This window comes from Pleurodeles waltl, chromosome 10 (genome assembly GCF_031143425.1).
Source record: "Pleurodeles waltl isolate 20211129_DDA chromosome 10, aPleWal1.hap1.20221129, whole genome shotgun sequence".
Lineage (NCBI taxonomy): Eukaryota > Metazoa > Chordata > Amphibia > Caudata > Salamandridae > Pleurodeles > Pleurodeles waltl.
Genome location: NC_090449.1, coordinates 893,318,181 through 893,340,759, shown reverse-complemented (window position 1 = coordinate 893,340,759; position 22,579 = coordinate 893,318,181). Strand labels below are relative to the sequence as shown.

Below are 22,579 nucleotides of genomic sequence, written 5' to 3'. Positions count from 1 at the left end.
GGGGGGGACAAAAACAGGAAAATGCTCTACTGGCTGGTGTCTCACCACCAGCCATCTAGGATCATTCCCGAAAATCGAGGATTTGTGGGGCCACACAGTGCATACCTTCCCAGAAATCTCAGAAGTGTTTGCTGAATACTATTGACCCCTTTATACGGCACCTCCTGCAGTTGGCCCCGACTACTCGGCCCAGTTCCTTGATGATATTACCCTCCCCAAGCTACCTCTGGCTGAGACAGAAATACTGGATGAACCCATCTCAGACACAGAAATTCAGATGGCTATCATGGCTTTGGTCCCTGGGAAAACACCAGGATCTGGATATGAATATTATGTCAAATTCCGTGAGCAGCTAACTACAAGACTTCTGGCCCTATATAGAGAGGTGGATGATGCAGGTGCCTTTTCCCATGGATGGACACAGGCACTATAGTAGTGATTTCTAAGACCCAATCCCCATCCAGTATATGTGCAGACTATTATCTTATCTCACTAATAAATAGTGATGGTCAAATTGTTGCAACCATCCTGGCTGTCCATCTCAAGAGGGTCCTATCTTTACTGGTACACCCTGACCATTGCGGGTTTATGAAAAACCGGGGCACACGTCACTGTATCCACTGACTCCAGGTGGCCCTGGCTCACCTTCACCAGCTGTCTGAGACTCTTCCCTTGTTTTTTGTGGACTTCAAGAAGGCATTCGACTCAGTGGACTGGGGCTACCTGCAATTGGTGCTGAGAGGAGATGGGCTGGGTCCATGTTTTTGCAGGTTGGTGCAGCCATTATACGTTAGCCCTGAAGCCCGAGTGCAGATCAATGGGCCATGTCCCAAGCCTTTCCCATACGTCGAGGCACACACCAGCAGTGCCCTCTCCCTCCTCGGCGATGGAACTGCTGGCATACCTGGTCAGGACAGATCCCCTACTCAGTGGATGTGTTGGAGTAGTAGCCATGACGACCGCATATTGCTATACGCAGATGACGTTTTGATCTATCTGGCGGACCTGGCAAACAGCGATCCACACTGCCTGCATCTTTTGAAGTGCTTTCAAGAAGCCTCGGGCCTTCGAGTGAACTCTATGGAGTCTGTAATCATGCCCCCGTCGCAATCACATAACTGTTTTGCCTGGCAGGACAAGGTGCCTATCAGGCAACTAAGTTTTAAATATCTGGGGATATAGGTGGCACTACTCCCTGACTTGGCGTGGGCCCTAAATCTGCGGCCATTAACACAACCCGCAACAGCAGACATGATAAGATGGCGCACCCTCCCTTTAAACGTACTAGGTCGCATTGCACTCTTCAAAATTATGATCCTCCCACGGTTCTTATACATCTTACAAAACCTATTGTTTCCACTGCCACGCTACTGGTTCCACAAGCTCGACAATACCATAACGTTCTTTCTGTGGAAGGGATCCAGGCATTGCAAAGCGTTGCAACACTGCCAGCGGGGCCCCTACGATGGAGGGGTGGGCATGCCTAATCTTTACCTGTATTATTTGGCGACCCAACTTTTGGTTTTACATGATTGGTTCATGGGGGATGGTAAGACCCAGTATATAATTTGGAGCTTAATGCGCTGGAGTTTCCTAAGGTGCTAGACGTTCTGTATGGATCACCAATTCCCAAGGAGGTGGCCCCAGGGACCAGAATGGTGTTTCTTGCATGGCAGGCAGCTCTAAAGCACACTAGATGGACGGCCACACAGATGCAGCAAACCCCTCTATGGAGAGGCACTTGGTTGAGAGACGGCTGCGCTGCAAGCGGGTTCCATAGATGGGATCGGCTGGGAAGCTCACATCTGGGAGATGTATGGCGAGGCACACATTTATGCTCCTTTAAAGAGCTGTAAGTGACCTATTGTGAGAAAGTAGCCTATTTCTAGCATGGTTACCCCCACTTTTGGCCTGTTTGTGAGTGCGTGTCAAGATCCCAGTGCTCATAGATAAAAACCTATATGTCAGTATGTTTTGCCTGTCTCACTGGGGATCCTGCTAGCCAGGACCCCAGTGCTCATAGTTTGTGGCCTAATGTGTGTTGTCAGTAGTGCTTAACTGTGTCACTGAGGCTCTGCTAAACATAACCTCAGTGCTTATGCTCTCTACTTTTAAGTTTGTCACTGTAGGTTACTGACTTCATTTACCAATTTCACTTGGCACACTGGAACCCTCCCTATAAGTCCTTAGTAAATGGTACCTAGGTACCCGGGGCACTGGGGTTCCAGGAGATCCTTATGGGCTGCAGCATTTCTTTTGCCACCCATAAGGAGCTCAATCAAACCCTTTCACAGGACTGCCATTGCAGCCTGCATGAAATAGTGCACACTTTATTTCACAGCCATTTTCACTGCACTCAAGTAACTTATAAGTCACCTATATATCTAACCTTCGTGTAATGAAGGCTAGGTGCAAAGTTACTAAGTGTGAGGGCACCCTTGCACTAGCAAAGGTGCCCCGACATAGTTCAGGGCCAATTCCAGGGACTTTGTGAGTGAGGCGACGTCATTACACGCATGCACTTCATAAAGGTCAATACCTATATGTAGCTTCACAATGGTAACTCCGAATACGACCATGTAAGGTGACTAAGATCATGGAATTGTCCCCATATTCCAAATCTGGTATTGGGAGCCAATTCCATGCATCCTGGGGCTCCACCATGGACCCCCAGTACTGCCAAACCAGCTACAGCTGCTGCCACCTCACAGACAGGGTTCCGCCATCCTGGGGTCTGAGCAGCTCAGTCACAGTAAGGCAGAACTAAGCATTTCCTTTGGGAGGAGGGTGTTACACCCTCTCCCTTTAGAAATAGGTGTTACAGGGTGGGAGGGGTAGCCTCCCCCAGCCTCTGGAAATGCTTTGAAGGACACAGATGGTGCCCTCCTTGCATAAGCCAGTCTACACCGGTTCAGGGACCCCCAGTCCCTGCTCTGGCACGAAACTGGACAAAGGAAATGGGAGTGACCACTCCCCTGTCCATCACCACCCCAGGGGTGGTGCCCAGACCTCCTCCAGTGTGTCCCAGACTTCAGCCATCTTGTTTTCCAAGGTGTGGGGACACTCTGGAGGCCTCTGAGTGGCCAATGCCAGCAGGTGACGTCAGAGACCCCTTGTGATAGGTCCATACCTGATAAGGTAGCTAATCCCCCTCTCAGGGCCATTTAGGGTCTCTCCTGTGGGTTCTCTTCAGATTCTACTTGGAGGTTTCCAGCAGGAATCCTCTGCAACTACTAATTGATCCTCTGACCTCGGATCAACCGCAGACTGCTCCAGGAATCGCTGTAACAGCAACAAAGTATCCAGAAGGGCTACTTTTCCTCAGCAACTTCAGCTCCAGTCAGCAACTGCAACAGTTTCCACGGTGTGCATGCTCTGGGGACTCCCTGTCTTCAACCTGCACCAGAAGGAAATCTCCAGTGGACTGACAGAGTCGGTCCCCTGCTCAAGCAGGCACCTTCTAAGTCGATGACCAGTTCTATTGGACTCCTCTCCTGGCGACGAGCGTGCTCCTTGGGACACAGAGGGTGGACCCCTTCGACACAGACTGTCCTGAGGTCCTGCTGTCCGAATTTAGAGGAGGTAAGACCTTGCCTTCCCTGAGAACGACAATACCTCTGCGCACCGCGTATTCTTCACCTCCTGAGGCCTCTGCGCACTATTTGCAAAATTCCTTTGTGCACAGCCTGGCCAAGGTCCCCAGCAGTCCATCCTGTGATGCTCAACTCGCTGAGTTGTCCTCCGGCGGCGTGGGACATTCCTTTGTAGGGCTGCACCAACTGCATTTTGCACCTCTGTTGTACCTGTGTCCTGGGACTCCCGTGAGTGCTATCTGGTGTTCTGAGGGCTCTCTAAAGTGCTGAGAGCCCCCTCTTCCTCCTCACACAGAGTTGAGGCCCCCAGGTCCCTCCTGGGTCAGGAGAGCACCACTTTGATGCAAAATGCGACTTTGCCGGAACCAAGGCTTGTTGGAGGAATCCAGCACCAAAACTCGCCTGCATCCAACTTCTCTTCGTGGGACATCCAGTGCATCATGCAGGAACCCTCTGACATCTTCCTTGGGTGCATTTCTGTGGTCTTCGTCCAACCGGGGACATTTCTTTTGTACCCTCTTCTGGGTTGGCAGGGGCTCCTGGCCTTCCTGGAACTTCTTTAGACTGCTGGACTTGGTCTCCTTCCTTTGCAGGTCTTCAGGTCCAGGAATCCACCATTTGTTGTTTGCAGTCTTGCTTGGTTCTTGCACTAGCTCTAATCACGACTTTTAGTGTGTCCTAAGGAAACTTGCAGTACTTTACTCCTGCTTTTCTGCGCTCTGGGTGGGGTATTTTACTTACCTTTACTGTATTCTTACTCTCCCAGCGATTCTCTACACACTACACTTCTCTAGGGGGGAATTTGTGATTCCCATTCCACTTTCTTAGTAATTGGTTTGTGTTGCGCCTAGACCTATTTTCTCCCATTGCATTCTATAGCATTTCCTATTCTTTACACTATCCTATGTCTAATTACGTACCTTATTTTGGTGTCTAGTGTATATATTGTGTATAATACTTACCTCCAGAAGGAGTATTGCCTCTAAGATATTTTTGGCCTTGTGTCACACAAATAAACTACCTTTATTTTTGGTAACACTGAGTATTGTCTTTACTGGTGTATAAGTACTGTGTAACTATAAGTGGTATTGCAGGAGCTTTGCATGTCTCCTAGTTCAGCCTAAGCTGCTATAGCTACCTCCACCAGCCTAAGCTGCTAGAACACTACTACATTTCACTAATAAGGGATAACTGGACTTGGTGTAAGTACCCAAGGTACCCACTACAAACCAGGCCAGCCTCCTACACCCATCACCTAGCACACTTATAATTCTACAAATACAGCTTTGCCACGCACTCCAGGCGCACCTCAAAGACATTGGCCACCTGTCAGAATATAGCCCACTGGAGGCTAAATTACTTATGGGAGCGATGGGGAGAGTGGGAGGTATCCCATATACATAAAATGTTGATTAACAATGCCCCAAGAGATCTAACCCATGTAAGGGCAAGATGGGAGAGATAGCTCAGGCCGCTAGGGAAAGAAGACTGGCACCCTGACTTATCACCATATCTTCCCACCTGCAACTTATACAGACATTCTACCTACATGGAGTAGATCTATCCCTCTTGAGACTACATAGAGCGGACTTCTAGCAAACCCTGCCTGCCCCAGATTTGGTACAGCACTGTCATACTTTTATCACATGATATGGCTATGCTCTCATATAAAGCGCTATTGGACTATATTGCTGAAGGAGTATATAGAACTTTCAAAGCTCCTAGGTTTGGAGGTCCCGTTGTCCCCGCTGCCTGTGATATTGGGGTCATAACGGGTACGGTAGGTACCAGAATGGATCGGCTCTTCCTGCGCACTGCCCTCATGGTGACCAAGAGAGACACTGCAGTGGGTTGGATGGCCGCTGTTCCACCGACTCTCTTGCAGTGGAGGAGGGGAGTGGACGGGTGTGCTAGACAGGAGAAGCCAGTCTATGAAGCATAGGGTTCCCTTGCAAATATGACAAACTCTGGGGGAAATGGCTGGGAGAAGTATTTTAGATTACTCTACGAGGGGCCTTTGCAAATATTCTTTCTGTGCTGATGGATTGCTTTTGTATGCGTCTGGCTAAGATCAATGTTTTGTCACAAAATGTGTTTGTATAGATGCTGTTGTGCAATTTGACTGTCAACTAACAATGATTATATCTGGTGCCTCCAAACTTATAAAAGTTGCTTATACAAAAAAAAAAAAAAAAAACACAAAGGAAGGGCGACTGGCCCACACCTCCAAATCTCGGGTGCCTTTTAAGATAGGGGCGATCTGCATGCCACAGAATTATTTAAATAAGTTCCTTTCTTTTCAATGTGCATTTTAACTTTTTAATAAAGCAGTAAGTGTGACTGCGTGTTTTTGTTTGCTTGGCCTGTTTAGTGTCTAGAACCTACCTGGCGATACTGCCACAACTAACTTATTCAATGTTTAAATACACTTTCTTCATTTTCGAAATGCAATCTTTACAACAACCTTGCTTTTAGATCTCTCAGGGTGACACTGTACCCAAAGACGTATTTAATGTTTATAAGCATTTCCTTTTTTTCCAACGTGCAAACTGACTTTGCTCGTTTTCCAAATGCAATCTTTACTACTGCTTTGCATTTGCATCTTTTAGGGCAACACTTTAGCTACGGACGTATTTACATTTTAAAAAACATTGTATTTCTTTTCAACGTGCATTTTGATTAAAGCAGTTTATGCAACTGCACGTGATTCTCTTATGTGACTCTTCTCTGTGGTAACACTGTAGCAATGGAAAGCAGTTCGTGCCACACCATACGACAGGCTATATCATACCATACTACACAATAACAGGCCATACCATATTTTACTATACAATACGAGGCTGCACTGTATCATACTATACAAGGACAAGACATACCATACAATACCATACCATCAAACACAACGATAAGCCATATCATACCATACCAAACAATGACAGGTCATGTCATACAAATCATCCATACCATAATATATACTATACAATGACAGACCATAACATACTATATAATAACAGCCCATACCATACCTGTACAATAACAGGCCATGCCATATTATACACGGACAATCATAGCATACTATAAAATAACAAGCCATACCATACTATATAATGTTATGGCTTGCTATACAAGGACAGGCCATACTGTACCATACTATACGATGACAGGCCATAGCATACTATACAATGTAACATAGCTACAAAATAACAATCAAAGACAATCTATCCTGAGACCTAGTGGCTTTGACATTGCTTGTTCTTTTAGCAACGTATTGCCCTGACATCCGCTTCAGGTTTTTGATTTGTTCTGCTATGAGGGCAATGTTTATGATTTTGGGTTGCTTTTATAACCACACTTGCAGTTTTCCCCATTTAGTAATGTGACTAAAAGAGCTGGTCCCTACAGGAGATGGTCAGCCATCTCTTTCCATCTCCATCACAAACTCTGCCTCGTGCATTTTTTTCTAAAACGATTACGACAACAGGAAGAGGGGAAAACTTACCGGAAGTGCTGCCACTCGGTTCGTCAGGATCCGGGGTGGTACTTCGCATGCTTGGCATATCTCCTCTTCGGCGCTGCCTATGCCTTCTTCGATACTGAAATTCAGCATATTCCTGCATAAACCAAAGGTTATAAAGACAGGAAGCATGCAAGCACGTTTTTTTTAAAGTATTTACTCAAATCACAGTGGTTTGAGTGCACATTACCAATCTGCTGTTCGTCTCAAAATCAAAACAAAAATTAGAACATAAAAGAAGGCCACTCTGATTACAGAGGTAGAAAGATGAGTTTTGTGTAAAGCCCAAATAATTTCACATATTTGCCTACTCAAAGCAGCTCTGTGCTGGCACAGATAGGAACACAGACAGTATGGCTGCTGCTCCTAGGGCTATGATTTAATGTATCTCGGGTGACAAAACAGAAAATGGGCAGTACATATTATGTAGCATTTAACAAAGGCCCACTTCCATTACCTACATGCACACAGTGGCCAAAGTAAGTGTCACAAAAACTCCCCTGCTATCCAATGGATAATGCGGCATCCTTAGGTGGCTCTGCTGCTTGGTTTGCATTAAAGACATTGTGTGTGTGCACATAATGGTCCACCTTGGAAAGTAAGGTTCTCTCGGAATTACAATTCACTCATTCGTAACAATAAATCACAGAGCTTCAAGATGTAAGTAAGCTACTACCCAGCCATATTTATTAACTGGGAAAGTAGATGCAACACTTTAGTTGTCCCTTTTTGCAATATTTTAAATGTATGTAAATCACACTTCCTACTATTGTCAAAATCTGATCACTTTCACTGTGTCATACAATTGGCCCGTTATTCCAACTGATGTCATGAATTCGGGTTGGTGCAGTAAGGAGGGCAGAGTGGTGACCAGTATACATCACACTGCTGTTGGTTCATCTCCATAGCATTATGAAGGGCATAGTTGACTACTTTTTGAATTCACTGTGGTGAGGAGTGGCAGATGTTATTAAATAATACAATTCAACAGGCCTGTTCTGTCAAACAATGGCCAACAGAAAGCTGTCAAAAGTAACAGGTGCCTGGGAAGGTGTGGCTATATTTTGTCTCAAGATGGCTGCTTAGTTTGGACACTCAATCCAGCGTGGGAGATGCAGCGACCCTGAACACGCCCATGATGCATCCGAATCCTTAGACTGGATAAAAGCAGTGGTGGATCACCGAAGGATTAATTTCTTACCCCATAACAGCACCTACATTGGGTTTTGCCCTGCTGGTGATTCCTATGCTGACTTCCTCGATGTTTGGAGGGCTACCACCAAGATGCTACCTGATTGCACACCATAAAAGCTGGGTAATCTTTACTTCTGCAAGTCATAAGAGTGCTTACCTTCATGTAATACCTGGTGTTTTGATGGAGAAAAGGCGAATTTCCTACACTTTTCCAGTTTCTCACACTTGGGCTACCAATCCTACCAAACATCCAACTACTATTTAGCCCAGAGAGGAGTGATATCTGTTTCTCTGAATCAACAAAGAACTTACCTTTATGCAGTTGCTACCCTTTTGATAGGGAAAAGATCATTTATTTCCTATGCTTTTGCAGCCTTTCATACTTGAGCTACTATGGGCTATTTAACCTACCAATCATTAAACTGCTACCTAACTGAATGAGTGATATTTATCACTAAGTTTCCTAAGTGCCTACCTACAAGCAGTTCCTGCTGTTTTGTTGGAAATATGATCTTTTATTGTGCTTTAACAAACTTCAATATTTGCTCTACTTCTAGGCTTCATTGGGCTTCTTTCTCACTACCTGCATATCAAATACCCATTGTCCTTCATGCAAATTATTCCTGTGGATCATGGCTCGTTCTTACAACCATTAAAATCAACTATTGCTCCTTCTACGTTCTTGTGGCATTCTACAGGTAACTCTATTAATATAGCCCAATCTGTGATTGCATGATTTTCTTGGGCTACAACAATCTCCTCTATGCTACGTATTCATACCAAAACCTACCGAATGTGGCTTTAAAACATATGGGGACTGATTTAAATCTTGACGGAGGCGAATACTCCATCCTAAACGTGATGTACATCCCCGTCCTCTGTATTACGATCCCATTATATCCTATGGAGATTGTAATACAGCAGACCGGATATCAGTCACATTTGTGACGGGGTATTCCATCTGTCGAGATCTAAATCAGGCCCATGGTCTTTAATCCTTGCATACAGTCATTATAAAACTCGCTCTGTGCTGTAATACTGCATCTTTTTACCTACTGCATGTGCATTCCCTCCTGATTAGCCGCACATCATCTATCGCCTCAGAATTAAAACACCCTATCACATAAATTTGAGCCAGCTCCTTCACAGTCAATCCAGTTCAAACAGGAACATGGCTGAGAAAGACTAGAAGGAACAAAAAATAGCCATGGAAAGACTGAAGACAAATCCTCCAATCCCCGACTCTCCATTAAACCTAAATCTATATCGATATCTAAGATGGAGGTGATACTAAAGAAAAAGGTGGAAGTGCATGATCTGGCCACTTTCATTAAAAACCAGACAGTCAATATGCAAACTGATATCGTTATGATTAAATATGAGGTTAAGCAGGTCAAAAACAGAATTGAAATGGCAGAGGATCGAATCAGCAATTTGGAAGAGAATCTTCACATGTGAAGTAGTTCGCTACACGAATGACCAGCTCTCATATTACGCAAAGAAACACCAATTTGGGAGACAGGAACAGAAGGGGCAACAGTCATATTTTTGTCCTACTTGATGGTTCAATGGGCCAGGTCTTTAAATGCCTGTATCATATTCTTGGAAACATGGATTCCTCAAATGACTGTCTTATACTTTCAGAAAGACTTTGAATTAGAAAGAGCTCTTAGGGTCCTGGCTCAATCCAAAGAAGTCTCCAAGATAAATTGTGTGTAAACCCCTTAGATTCCAACACACAAAAGTCATTTTGAACTATATGAGAAAAAATAAACGCAGAACTCATTTTGAACTATATGAGAAAAATAACCCCTGCCTCTGGAAAGGTCACAGGATACACATCCTCCAAGATTTCTCGAAAGTCACAGTGGACACTAGGAAAGTCTTTTTAGCGCTTAGACCAAGAATAGGAACCAGGAACATGGAATTTTCTTTTGCAGGTCCGTTGAAATATTGAGTTAAAGTTCCTAGATGAACTTGATCATTTTGACGTAGCTACTTCGTTTTCAAACCCTAAATCTTCTCCAGACCGAGACAAGTAGGAGATTTGTTACATCAAGTTCTTCATATTGCTATTATTCTCTCTCTGATAATCTATATGCCTGCGAAGTTCCACAATGTTTCCTAATAAATGGTATCTTTATCAGTTTAGGTATCAAAATGTTTATATTTTTGTACTCCTGCATGATTATTAACTTCTTGTGAAGTCCTGGATTGTTTCCTTCAAAACAGACAATATGATGTTTTTGAAAAGGTTTAAACAGATTGGTTGTTAACTGTCCCTTTATTATAACTATTGTTAACTGTCCTTTTGATTCAGGGAGGGCAAAATCTGTCTTAAATTGTTCAAAGGGCTTAATAGCACTAGCCTCAAAGAGATCCCTTAGCGTTCTACATTCTCCTGACTCCCAACTAGGGAATGCATGAGGGTTGAGCACCGGAGTGAATTCCAGGTTGTGAGCAATAAGTGTGTTTGGGAAAGGTAAGGTGGCGAGACCCTTCCAAAGCATTAATTTGTCCCAGGTCTTGATTATTATTTGGGTGGGGATGGCGATATAGGCACTACCAGGCTGCGCTTGCTTAAGAAGCCAGGCAAGGTTCCAGAAGGGGCAGCAGGCCACTGGTCAGTCCATATGAAACTAATGCTTGTCGCTCTCATGAACTACCCATTCAGAGATGTAACGGAGGTGGGCTGCCCAGTAATATTGCAGGAGGTAAGGGCATGTCAAGCTGCCTCTATCTCTGGGCATCATGACCACGGAATTGAGCAATCAAGGTTGTCTACCCCCCTCCAAATGAAGGTAGTTATGTCTCATTATAATCGCTGAATAGTGTTCTGAGGGATGGGGTTAACTAGAGATTGGAAGAATTAGTAAACAATGTGTAGAACATTCATTTTTATGGTGTTGATTGAGCTTGCCTCCTGTTTCCGAAGTTTCAGGGCCAAAAAAGACTTCACCTCTGTTGCATCAAAAATTGGTGCAATGCCCCCAGAAACTGACAACGCTTGCATCGGGGCTGAGAAATTACCACACCACTGACGGGAACGATGCAGCTCTGACTTCCATGAAATTCGATGTAGCAGCTGCCCTGATGCATCGCCTACCAGATCGACGCAGCGCCTGCTCCTTCTTCCAGCGTGTCAAGGATTTTCAACGTATCATCCCTGGGCATCAAAATATCCCCGCATCGCAGTGAGGAGCCAAGACTGCGCATCTGAAAAACTATGCAAACCCTTGCAGCGTGGAAAGAAACAACGCATCATCTGTGCCGCACCAGAAAATCCTACGCAACACCCTATTTTTCCACACATCTCCTCCTCTGTGGTCTCTGTTATTTGTGATGCATCCCAGGTACTGTGTGCAACAAAGAAACAACTGTTGATTTTTAAGGATTGAGACTCTTTCAAAGCTTTTAAAAGTGATATTTCAATTTCTGCTTATTGGATCTTTGTTGTTTTGATCTTATTTTATTCAGATGAATATTATCTATTTTTCTAAACCTGTGTGGTGTATTTTGTGGTGTTTTCACTGTGTTACTGTATGATTTATTGCACAAATAATTTACACATTGACTTTTAAGTTAAGCCTAACTGCTCAGTGCCAAGCTACCAGAGGGCGGGCACAGGATAATTTGGTTTGTGTTGCAACCTACCCTGAGTAGGATTGTGGTCCCTATTTGGACAAGGGTGTATACCTCTGCCAACTATAGACCCCATTCCTAACAGGACCTATATGGTAACAATAAACAATTTGACTTTGAGCAAAGGAAAGAATTCCTTACAAATTTAAATCTCCCTACCATCACTTTTGAGGAAAGAGCAACTCTTGTAGCCCCTTTTTCTGTGGAGGAAGTTTGGTCAGTACGTAACCCACACAGGGGGAGAGAGAAGTGGGAGTGGTATCTGAACACCACACGTCCTCCCTAAAAGAAGGGAGGGCCTTCCTACTGGGGTTGGCTCATGACATACCCCTGGCAGGACATTTAGGACAAGGCTAGTCCTTTGCCATGCTTGTCACTCACTTTTATTGGCCCGGAATGAGGAAAGCCTCAGATGCATTCTACAGGTCCTGTCCCATCTGCCATGGCCAGTGGGAAGTCAGGGAAAAAGCTGAAGGCTCCCATGATCCCACTTCCCATTGTTGGCACGCCCCTTGAAAGGGTGGGCATCAATGTCATTGGTCCATTGGGCCCCAAGACACCCTATTCAACATGTGCATCCTAGTCTTGGTGGACCATGCAACCCGCTACCCAGAGGCAATCCCTCTGAGGACGGTGACTGCACAGGTGGTGACCAGAACCTTGATGGGGATCTTTACCCGTGTGGGGTTCCCCAAAGAGACAGTGTCTGACAGAGGCACTATCTTCATGTTTGTGTACATGAAGACCATGTGGGATGTGTGTGGGGTAACCTACAGGTTCACTACACTCTATCACCCTCAATCCAATGGTCTGATTGAGAGATTCAACAAGACCTTGTAGGGCATGAATACAGGCCTACCTGAGGCCATGAGGCCATGAGGCGTAAGTGGGACGTCCTCTTGCCATGCCTTCTCTTTGCTTACAGAGAGGTGCCACGGAAGGGGGTAGTGTTTAGTCCTTTTGAGCTTCTCTATGGCTACCCTGTCAGGGGGCCATTAAGCACTGTCAAAGAGGGGTGGGAGAAAGCTCACAGGAAACCCCCCCAGGATGTGGTCAGCTACACAATGGTCCTCTGCAACCAGATGCACTGCTTTCTGTAAAAAGGCCAAAAGCAACCTTGAGGCCAGCCAAGAGGTAATGAAACACTGGTACGAAGAGAAGGCCAATCTGGTGGAGTTTCAACCTGGAGACAAAGTATGGGTCATGGAACCAGTAGAGCCCAGAGCTCTCTGGGACTGCTGGACAGGACCATACGAGAAGATAGCATAAGGGGAAGGCCACTTACTTGTTGGACCTCTAGACCTCTAGGAGCCCCCTAAGCCTGCTCCATGGAAACAGGCTGAAGCCTCACTGTTAGAGGTCTGAAGTCAGCATGCTCCTAGTGACAGATGAGGGTGTGGAGGTGGAGAGTGAACCTTTCCCTGACATCCTCTCTGCACAGGAAAGTGATGGCTCAGTGGTGGGTGTCAACCTCTCTGACTCCCTGAGCCTAGACCAGCGAGGGGACTGTTACCAGTTACTGGAGCAGTTTTCCTCCCTGTTTTCCCTCACCCCTGGACTCACACACCTGTTCGTCCATGATATTTACACGGGAGACAGTCCGCCTGCAAAGAACAAAATTTACAGGTTTTCAGACAAGGTGAAGGCCAACATCAAGGATGAAGTTGTCAAGATAATAGCTTTAGGAGTGATTGAAACCTCTAGCAGTCCCTGGGCCGGTCCAGGGGTATTGGTACCTATGGCTGCCCCACGGGGCGCCAAACCAGAACTTCAGTTCTTTGTGGACTACTGAGGTCTCAATTCCGTCACAAAGACTGACGGACACCCTATCCCCCAAGCTGATGAGCTCATTGGCAGACTAGGCGCTGTCAAATTCCTCAGTACCTTTGATTTAACAATATGGTAATGGCAGATCGCCTTGACTGAGGGAGCCAAAGAGAGGTCAGCATTTTCAACTCCTGAGGGACATTACCAGTTCCAGGTGATGCTATTTGGCTTTAAGAATGCCCCTGCTACCTTCCAACAGTTGGTTAACAGGGTCCTGGCTGGTAAAGAGGCATTCTGTGCTACCTACTTATAAAACATTGCCATCTACAATGCCAACTGGGAGGAACACCTGCTCCACATCAAAGAGGTGCTCCAGGTCCTGCAACAGGCAGGACTGACAATCAAGGCCAGTAAGTGCCAGATTGGGCAGAGTTCTGTGGTGTACCTGGGACACCTAGTATATGGTGGCAAGGTGCAGCCCCTCCAGGCTAAGACTGAAACAATCACGGGCTGGCAAACACGTAAAACTCAAACTGAATTGAGGGCCTTCCTGGGCCTCACTGGTTACTACCACAGATTTGTTAAGGGATATGGCACCAAGATGGCCCCCTTAACTGAGCTCACTTCCAAAAAGCAGCCCAGGTTGATGATCTGGACAGGGGCTTGTCAGAAAGCCTTTGATTCTCTTAAGGAAGCCATGTGCACAGCACATGTGCTCAGGGCCCCTGATTACTCCAAGGAATTCATAATGCAGACGGACGCTTCGGAGCATGGCACTGGGGCAGTCTTAGCACCGCTGAAGAAGGAGGGCCTAGACCAACCAGTAGCCTTCATTAGTAGGAGGTTACTTCCACAGGAACAGAGGAGGCATGCCATTGACAAAGGAGCATTTGCTGTAGTCTGGGCACTGAAGAAGCTCAGACCATACCTGTTGGGACTCACTTCCGGGTTCAGACAGACCACAGACACCTCAAATGGCTCATGCAGATGATGGGTGAAAATCCCGAATAGGTCCATCTCCCTACAGGGAATGGACTTTATGGTGCAGCATAGTCCGGGGACTGACCACGCCAATGCTGATGGTCTCCAGAGATTCCTCCGCCTTAATGATGAGAGCTCCCAAGGGGTTGGGTATCTTTCCTCACTTTCAGCTGGGGGGGTGCGGAGGACACGTTAGACCTGACAGTCTTAAGGTGGTCATCTCCCAACTTTTTGCCTGCCTCCCTCCACTTTTCTGACACTGTTTTTGCTGGTTTTAGGACTATGCACACTTTACCACTGCTTTCCTGTGCTAAGGTGCATATGCTCTCTTCCCTAAACATGGTAACATTGGTACTTACCCAACTGGCACACTTAATTTACCTGTAAGTCCCTAGTAAAGTGCACTACCTTGCCCAGGGCCTGTACATTAAATGCTACTAGTGGGCCTGCAGCACTGATTATGCCAACCACATAAGTAGCCCCTTAACCATGTCTCAGGCCTGCCATTGCAAGGCCTATGTGTGCAGTTTCACTGCCACTCCGACTTGGCATTGAAAAGTACTTGCCAAGCCTGAACTCCCCTTTTTCTACATATAAGTCACCCCTAAGGTGGGCCCTATGTAAACCATAGGGCAAGGTGCTATGTAGGTAAAAGGAGTGACGTGTGCATATGTGTTTTACATCTCCTGGTAGTAAAAAACTCGTAAAATCCTTTTCCACTTCTGTGAGGCCTGCTCTTCTCACAGAAAAGCACTAGAACTGCCCTCATTTACTCTTAAGTGGTAGATTCTTATCTGGAATGAGTAGCATTGTCTTGTTTGTTATTGCCAGACTGGTAATAGAAACTCCTGCTTACTGGTGAAGTTTGATTTAATATTACTGTTTTAGAAATCCCACTTTTAGAAAGCGGATATTTCTCTGTACTTACTGCCATCTGTGCCTTACAGACTGTTTCCAATCCACATCTGGTCTGTGCTCGTTGACAGTTCCCATTGTGCATTCCACACAGATAACCATAAACACAGGACACTCAGTCACATCTTACACGTAATGAATCTATCTCATTCCAAAAGGTAACACAAATCATTTAAAGCTGGTCCCCCAAAACGTCTGACTTGGTGGGGGAGAAATAAAACACTAAAAATGATTATCACAACTATGATTATTTATATGATCTCAATGATTCCAAACTCTTCATCAAAAGAATTATTTTGAAAATTAGATGATCTTTGGAATGGCAAGAGACCAAGGATATTCCTGAAAAACTTTAAGATTATCCAAAAACTCGGGAGGAGTTGGATTAGCTAATGTTTCATTATACCATAAAGCTTTCCTCTTCAAAACAAAGCTGTAAATGGTAATCACAACCAGATCAATACCAACCAGTCTGACTGAAAGATCCTACAAACCTCCAATCTTATCTCTTTTTTAACTGCTTCTAATGTCCATCCCTCTCACTCCACAGAGATATTTCATCAATCCAACCAAGTCTTCTTTTATAATGATTCAAAATCAGCCACAAAACCTAAAAAATCGAATTTGGCTTCCATCTGGAACAATAATCTAATCAAATTTGATGGCTCATGTGTCAACTGGCCAAGTTGGACCCTGGCTGGAATATTTTTATTTGGACCAATTTGGTCCCCCTCAATCCCTTCAGACATTTGCAAACTTACAAACTAAATATTGCTTACACAACATGAAATTCTACAGATTTCTTAAACTCAAATCAGTCATCTCTAAACTTTAGCTTGCATTCTCATCCTCATCATGTTCTAGATATGATAACCTTGTACAATCGTAGTGGTCACTTTGTTTCCAGAATCCATGCCTTCCTCCTCACCAAGTCCTCTAAATTACTGACATCCACTCAATCCAAATAGGAACGTGAAACCAGCACAGACAACTCCTCTTATATTTGGCAAGAGATGTGGACCTCTACTTTTAAATACAAAATAACACCCTTCCTGTCAGAAACCAAATATAATCTTCTGCACAGATCTTGTTGGACTCCGCAACATATGTATACAATGAGATTAAGAAATGAGATGATTTGCTGGAACTGTCATGCTACATACTCAGATAATTGTGGCTAAAACTCTTTAGTTCCATTTAAGATGTTTGACAAATTAAACCAATATTTATTTTTCTAATTTCTTGTTCTTGGTTTTTATGATACACAACTAACAAATGAGAATGACATATCTTCTTGACTACATCCTTATAAGGGGTTGTAAAGCTAAACTCAGCAACTGAAAAAGCTCCACCAAGATCCCATTTCAAGCAGGGAAAGAACTGTTATTCTACACAAGAGGAGCGTATAACATCACACTTCAGCAACTCCCTTAGAGAGACAAAACCTGACACATATAGTAAAAACTAGATCTTTATCTTGATCAAATTAAGCCTCCGTGAAAACTGGACTCATTACTAGTTTTGTTAGTTCTTCGATAATTGTCACATTTTTTCTTTGTCTTGTACTATCTCCACTCTCTTTCTACTCTCTTCTCCTTTCTCTTCCCTGCTTATCTACTTTCCTATTATTTATTTATAAGTAGTCATGTTGGTAACCTTCAATATTATTATAGTAATGCATAAACAAATGCAACAACAGTGTCTGTATACTTTGTTTTTTTGAGGTTTCTCAATCTATGTATGACCTATGTTTAATTTTGCTAAAACCAATAAATCATTTTGAAATTACAAAAAGTTACAAGTGCTTAGACCTTCTACGAGCTTAAATCCTGTTCCATTAGATGTACAAGGCTCTCAGGTTTGACTACTACTCTGCCACTAAAATGAGTTTAAGAGAGCTTAATAAAGAAAACGTAAAGGTTGAACACTTTTATTTAAGCAACACTTTCATCTTCCACTCATCCTCCCACTGTGGACTGGCTCCACCTTCTGCCCCCTCCAACTGGGCCTCTGTACACTCACTTTGGGAGTAGTAACAAGTAACAGCAGAAAAGAGCGGAAAGAGGATCTGTCAACAACCTCAAAAGCAGTTTTTCATGGCAAGTCTCATACCAAATTAATGAACCAAGCAGCTGCTGTAAATGCAAAAGTATGAAAGGATAAGTCTTTCATATACGCTTTCCTTCACATGCAGAAATCTGACTGATTGGCAAAACATTACAAAGAAAGGTTGCACACATGCTCGGTTATTGTGCTAAAGTGAGAGTTCCAATGTAGCTAAATTGAAATTAAACCCAGCTCTGCAAAAAAGCTTTCAGAGATGTTTACTGACACATACAAAATACTTCACAGTAATAGCCATAGTTTCCCAAGGTTTTTGCCCGCAGTACATGCATCAAGGACTTCGAGATAAAGAACTCATGAGATACCTTCAGGAAGACACCCCAGTTGTGATAAAAGAGGTAAATATCTACACCAGTGCATTCAATAAGTAATATTCACAAGTAGCAAACATTTTAACTACTCTGAAAGGTTCAGGTGCAGCAACAGGAAAGCCAATATGTCTCACCTTTAGCAGGTGTTTGCCGACCTTTTAGGTTTGCAAAGTTTGTTGCCTAAGCTGAACAGAATCAGCAAAAAGAAAAAAGGTTGGTACCAAAAAAAGGCCAAAATGGCTGACGTCATGATGTATGTGCATTAATCACAAAATAGCACTCATTCTGGTTTTTCTTTTTTTCTCTAAGCTCTACCGTTACAAAATGGTGGATACCCACTTTGGAGAAGGTAATTTACAAAAAAGTGGTACATGAAAACCATTTGTAAAGAAACAAGCAGCCCAATGGGTAGCAAATTATAGTAGTGGGCCCTCCTAAAAAGTAAAAATAGAAATAAAAACAAATGGGAGAGAAAGAGGCAGGCAAGCAAATGAACACAGAGCAAAACAGCAGGGATCAGTGAAGGCAGTATAGCTACAGATGAACTGGTGGAGAACAGATTCTTGAAAATTAAAAAGCAGCAACAAAAGAAAATCAGGGGAGGGGAGCAGCATGTAGAGCGTAGGGGATGGTGCAATGAAGGGAAGCTGCACACCAGGGAGAGAGCAAGAAAACACCTGCACCATCATGGAGAGCTGACAAAATGTTAGAAAAGAAGCTAAGCTCTAGGGGAGAGAGAAGAGGAAAGAAAGCTATTAAGCAAAATAGATTGACAAATAAAGACTACTAATCATAAGCAGCAACTGACCCAACGCCGCTCCAAATACTGTTAGGTCTTTTAACAATAAAAGGCCAAAATATGTTTGTAGGCATGGCTAAAAACAACCCCTGAATAGCACAAAGGATATCCTGTTCACAGCAGTAATAGCTAGAAGAGAAACAAAACGTCAAAAACAAGTTCTGGGATTCAATTAATATAACAATCCAATTGACAAAACCTCAGTTTCAGCATAAGCTGACCAGAATGCCATCTTGGCTGTAATCCCAAATGGTGAAGTCAGAAGGAAAACATGATGGTGACCAGTTTTTCCTAGAGTCCAAGTCAATGTAACTTAACAAAAGAACTATGTATGTCTATGCTTCCCTGACTGAAAAGGCTACACCAAATCACAAGTGAGTCCTTGGAGTAGACTGGGTTCAAAGAACTGTGGGAAAAATCAATTAATGACTGGTAAGATGCAATGGCAGTGAAGAAGGCAACAGACTGTTGGCAACTATAGGATATGTACTACCCATAATCCCAATCATACTAGCAACTAAAAGTTAGTACAGTTTCAGATGCTTCTGTAACAGTACAAGACATTCCTTCCCAACCAAGATAACACTGGACTACTAAAGACTGATCTACAGAAACAGATATGATTCTGTGAAAATATATGTCAGCCCTTACCAATCAGGTGACAGCTTGATAACTGTACTTAGTGATGAACAAATTCCATTACTACACAAGATGTACAGGCATCACCAATATATTTACAACTATCAGACAGTTTCAAACTTTATTCATCAGTCATACTTTACCTCAGGTGATGCAAATCCTAAATACTCCCAATCCCATGTTCCACCAGCAAAACTGTAAATGAATCAAACCAAAACAATCAGAAATATATAGCTGTAAGAAACCAAACAAAATACATAAAACCAGTTCCTTGTTTACATCTTTGTTAAATTATATCTGGCAAGAGCTTATCTCCATCTGTTTGAATTCAGGACAGAGCAAAGCGATGTCATCTTTTAAAAATAATGTGCACCAACTTTTTTTTTTTGGGGGGGGGAGCAGTGTGTGTCTTAAAGCAGCGTTATAGTCAGTTGAATATGTCAGTGATAACGTTATTAATCTTTTGAAGAAAAAACAGAGTTAGCAGAGCTAACATCAATATATATAAGTAAATGTCCATGTTTTTAAAAATTCTATTTCCTAATTATGAAAGTCCCTGTAACCTTTGGCTTTTTCAGTGAATTTTGAATAGTTTTTTAGCGTAAAGTGATTTTAATTACTTTAAGTTAATACAACCTCCACCGCGCACAGCCTTTGGCTGTGCATGGCAAGGACTGGCCAAAGGGCCCCTCAGCCAAACCCCTATAAGCAACAAACCCTGCGGTACAAACAGCTTTTGGTCGTGCCCAGCAGGGGCTGGCCAGAGGGCCTGTGGCCTACCCCCTATATGCACTCAACTCCGCACCACGCACAGCCTTTGGACGTGCATGCTGGGGGCTTAGACCATTACAACTTGACCAGAGGTGACTCTTTGCCATGCAGTGTCCAGGCATAAGTATGACATTCAGCCCTAAATTTTGATTGAAAAAAGATGTAAAAGGTCTATCACTAGAAATGTATAACATTTAAAACACGAGTATATAAACAGACACACTGCCATGAGGTACCAGGATTTGTACCTTAAACCTACTGAGTGGTAGTCCAAGAATTTTACCAGTAGGCCAGAAGTAACTCTGTTCTGCTGTGCATCAAAATGTAACTATAACATTCAAACCACACATTCTGCGAGTATGACCCTTTGTAGTCATAGTATGAAGAGACCACTGTAAAAACAATCTCTCTCTCTGTCTCTCTCTCTCTCCTTCATCCCGTTATGAGGGAGAGAGAGAGAAAAATTGAGAGACAGAGGAAAAAAGAGAGAGAGAGAAAGATCGATAGGGAGAAGGAGAGAGATATGAAGAGATAGAGCAAGATTTTTTAGGCTTTGATGAATGATATACAGGCATTGAGATTTTTTAGGACAAATTGGAAAAAAAGTAGTAAATTAAAAAGAGTGAGATCATCGTTCAGTATGTACTTTAAATATTTGAAGTTGAAAAGAAATTAAAGCAAGGAAATGACCACTGACACACTCAGACTGTAACCCTCAATCTTTAGTGTGAGGGTCAGAGACCTTAACCACTAGGCCACAGGTGAAAAATAATTTGATGGGAACGAGACATAAATGTTCCTTCACTATGAATGTTTAACATTCAAAACACTAATAAACAGTCACACACTACCCTGAGATATCAGGATTTGAACCTTCAGCCTACTGAGTGACAGTCAAAGAGCTCTACCAATTGGCCAGAAGTGACTCTGTTCTGCTATGCATCAAAACGTAACTATAACTTTGGTACCCAGCATCTTGCTAGTGTGACGCTTTGAAGTCATTGTATGGAGAGACCATTGCAATACCAATGTCTCTCTCTTCCATCCCACTATGGAGCGAGAGTGATTTGCTGAGGAACATGGGGAGAGCCTGAAGGCCACCGCGGTCCCAGCCCACTCCCCGCATCCTACGGTAGCCGGCATTACTCCGGCATTCAGAGCTACAAGAAATGCAGCTCCCCAGTTTCCAGCATCCCTCTTGTTGGGAGCGGAGTTATGTTTTCTCTCGCTCAAGCAATAGCTAACCGCTATCTCCCGAGAGTGGTAACCCAGGGCAATGAATGGCTCCAGGGGGAGGCCCGCACAGCTCCCCTGCATTGTTGTGCATGGGTCAGACCCGGGGGGGTGGTAGTCCCCGGGCTGTATATGGCCCAGGAATGAGGCTGATGCCCCCCCTCTTTAAATTATGCCTTGCCCTGGGGAGGTGGTGCCCAGGGGGGCTGTGCGGCCTCTCACATTAAAATTTAGTCAGCCCCAGGGAGGTGGTGGTCCCCAGTATCAGGGGGGTCCGCACAGCCCCTGCATTAAAAATGTATTAGCCCAGGGGAGGTGGTGGTCTCTGGGGCATACTTAAGCCCCAGGAGGGAGGTCCGCATGCGCCCCCCCTTTACTTAATTCAAGTCCCAAGGAGGTGGTGGTCCCCAGGGCTCATCAGAGCCTCAGAAGGGGGGCCCTGTGCGCCCCCTCCTTTATTTCTTTAATATATCAGCATTCCCCTGGAACCTGGCCCACCTGGGGGCTTTGTAGAAAACAAGCAAGTAAGGCACATTCTTGTAGTTGTTTTTTTTTTGTAAAGTTTTTTTTCTGGTTAATTTGCAGCAACATTAAAAAAAAAAAGCTTTTCTGCCTATGTAGGGTCCCAGTAGGACCCCAGGTCCAAGGCTAGAGGGTCTGGATATTTATACCCGGTCCCCTTTTTTTCATTTGTTTATCTTTTTCTTCAGGACTTGACTGAGCCGGAGTCCCAAAATTGCAAGCAACACTTCCTGTTTGACGTGTTGGAAGCCAATCAGACCTCTGCGTGGGATTGGGAGAATGTGTGAATTATTCACCCACCTAGATATACAAATTTGGATTTCCTTTAATTTACCAAAAACTACTGAAGGGATTTACATCAAATAACAAAAAAGCGTGCTTTCTGGACCAAGAGTTACCTTTCTGCAAAATTTGGTGAAATTCTGCCTAAGTGGTTCGGGGCTCTAGTTGTTTTAAAAATCCCACTGGGCATAGAAAATGCACCTTTTTGGGCCCCTTTTTCTCAGCCCCAGCTTGATGGATTGCCCCAAAACTATCCATGCACAACTAGAATCGGTGGTGCAGTTTTTCTGGA

The 22,579-nt window shown here is 44.0% G+C and overlaps 1 protein-coding gene across 5 annotated transcripts in view; it reads right to left on the bottom strand.

Moving 5' to 3' along the window:
• ANKIB1 (ankyrin repeat and IBR domain containing 1) overlaps positions 1–22,579 on the bottom strand; it is a 379,415-nt gene that overhangs the window by 19,174 nt on the left and 337,662 nt on the right. For 4 of the 5 annotated variants that reach the window (XM_069211633.1, XM_069211632.1, XM_069211634.1 and 1 more), the window contains exons 17-18: positions 19,623–19,674; positions 7,093–7,204 (exon numbers count right to left, since the gene is read on the bottom strand). In XM_069211633.1, the coding sequence (XP_069067734.1) occupies positions 7,093–7,204; positions 19,623–19,674 (164 nt within the window). The remainder of the gene's footprint in view (positions 1–7,092; positions 7,205–19,622; positions 19,675–22,579) is intronic. The other variant, XM_069211636.1, reaches the window with a different exon arrangement.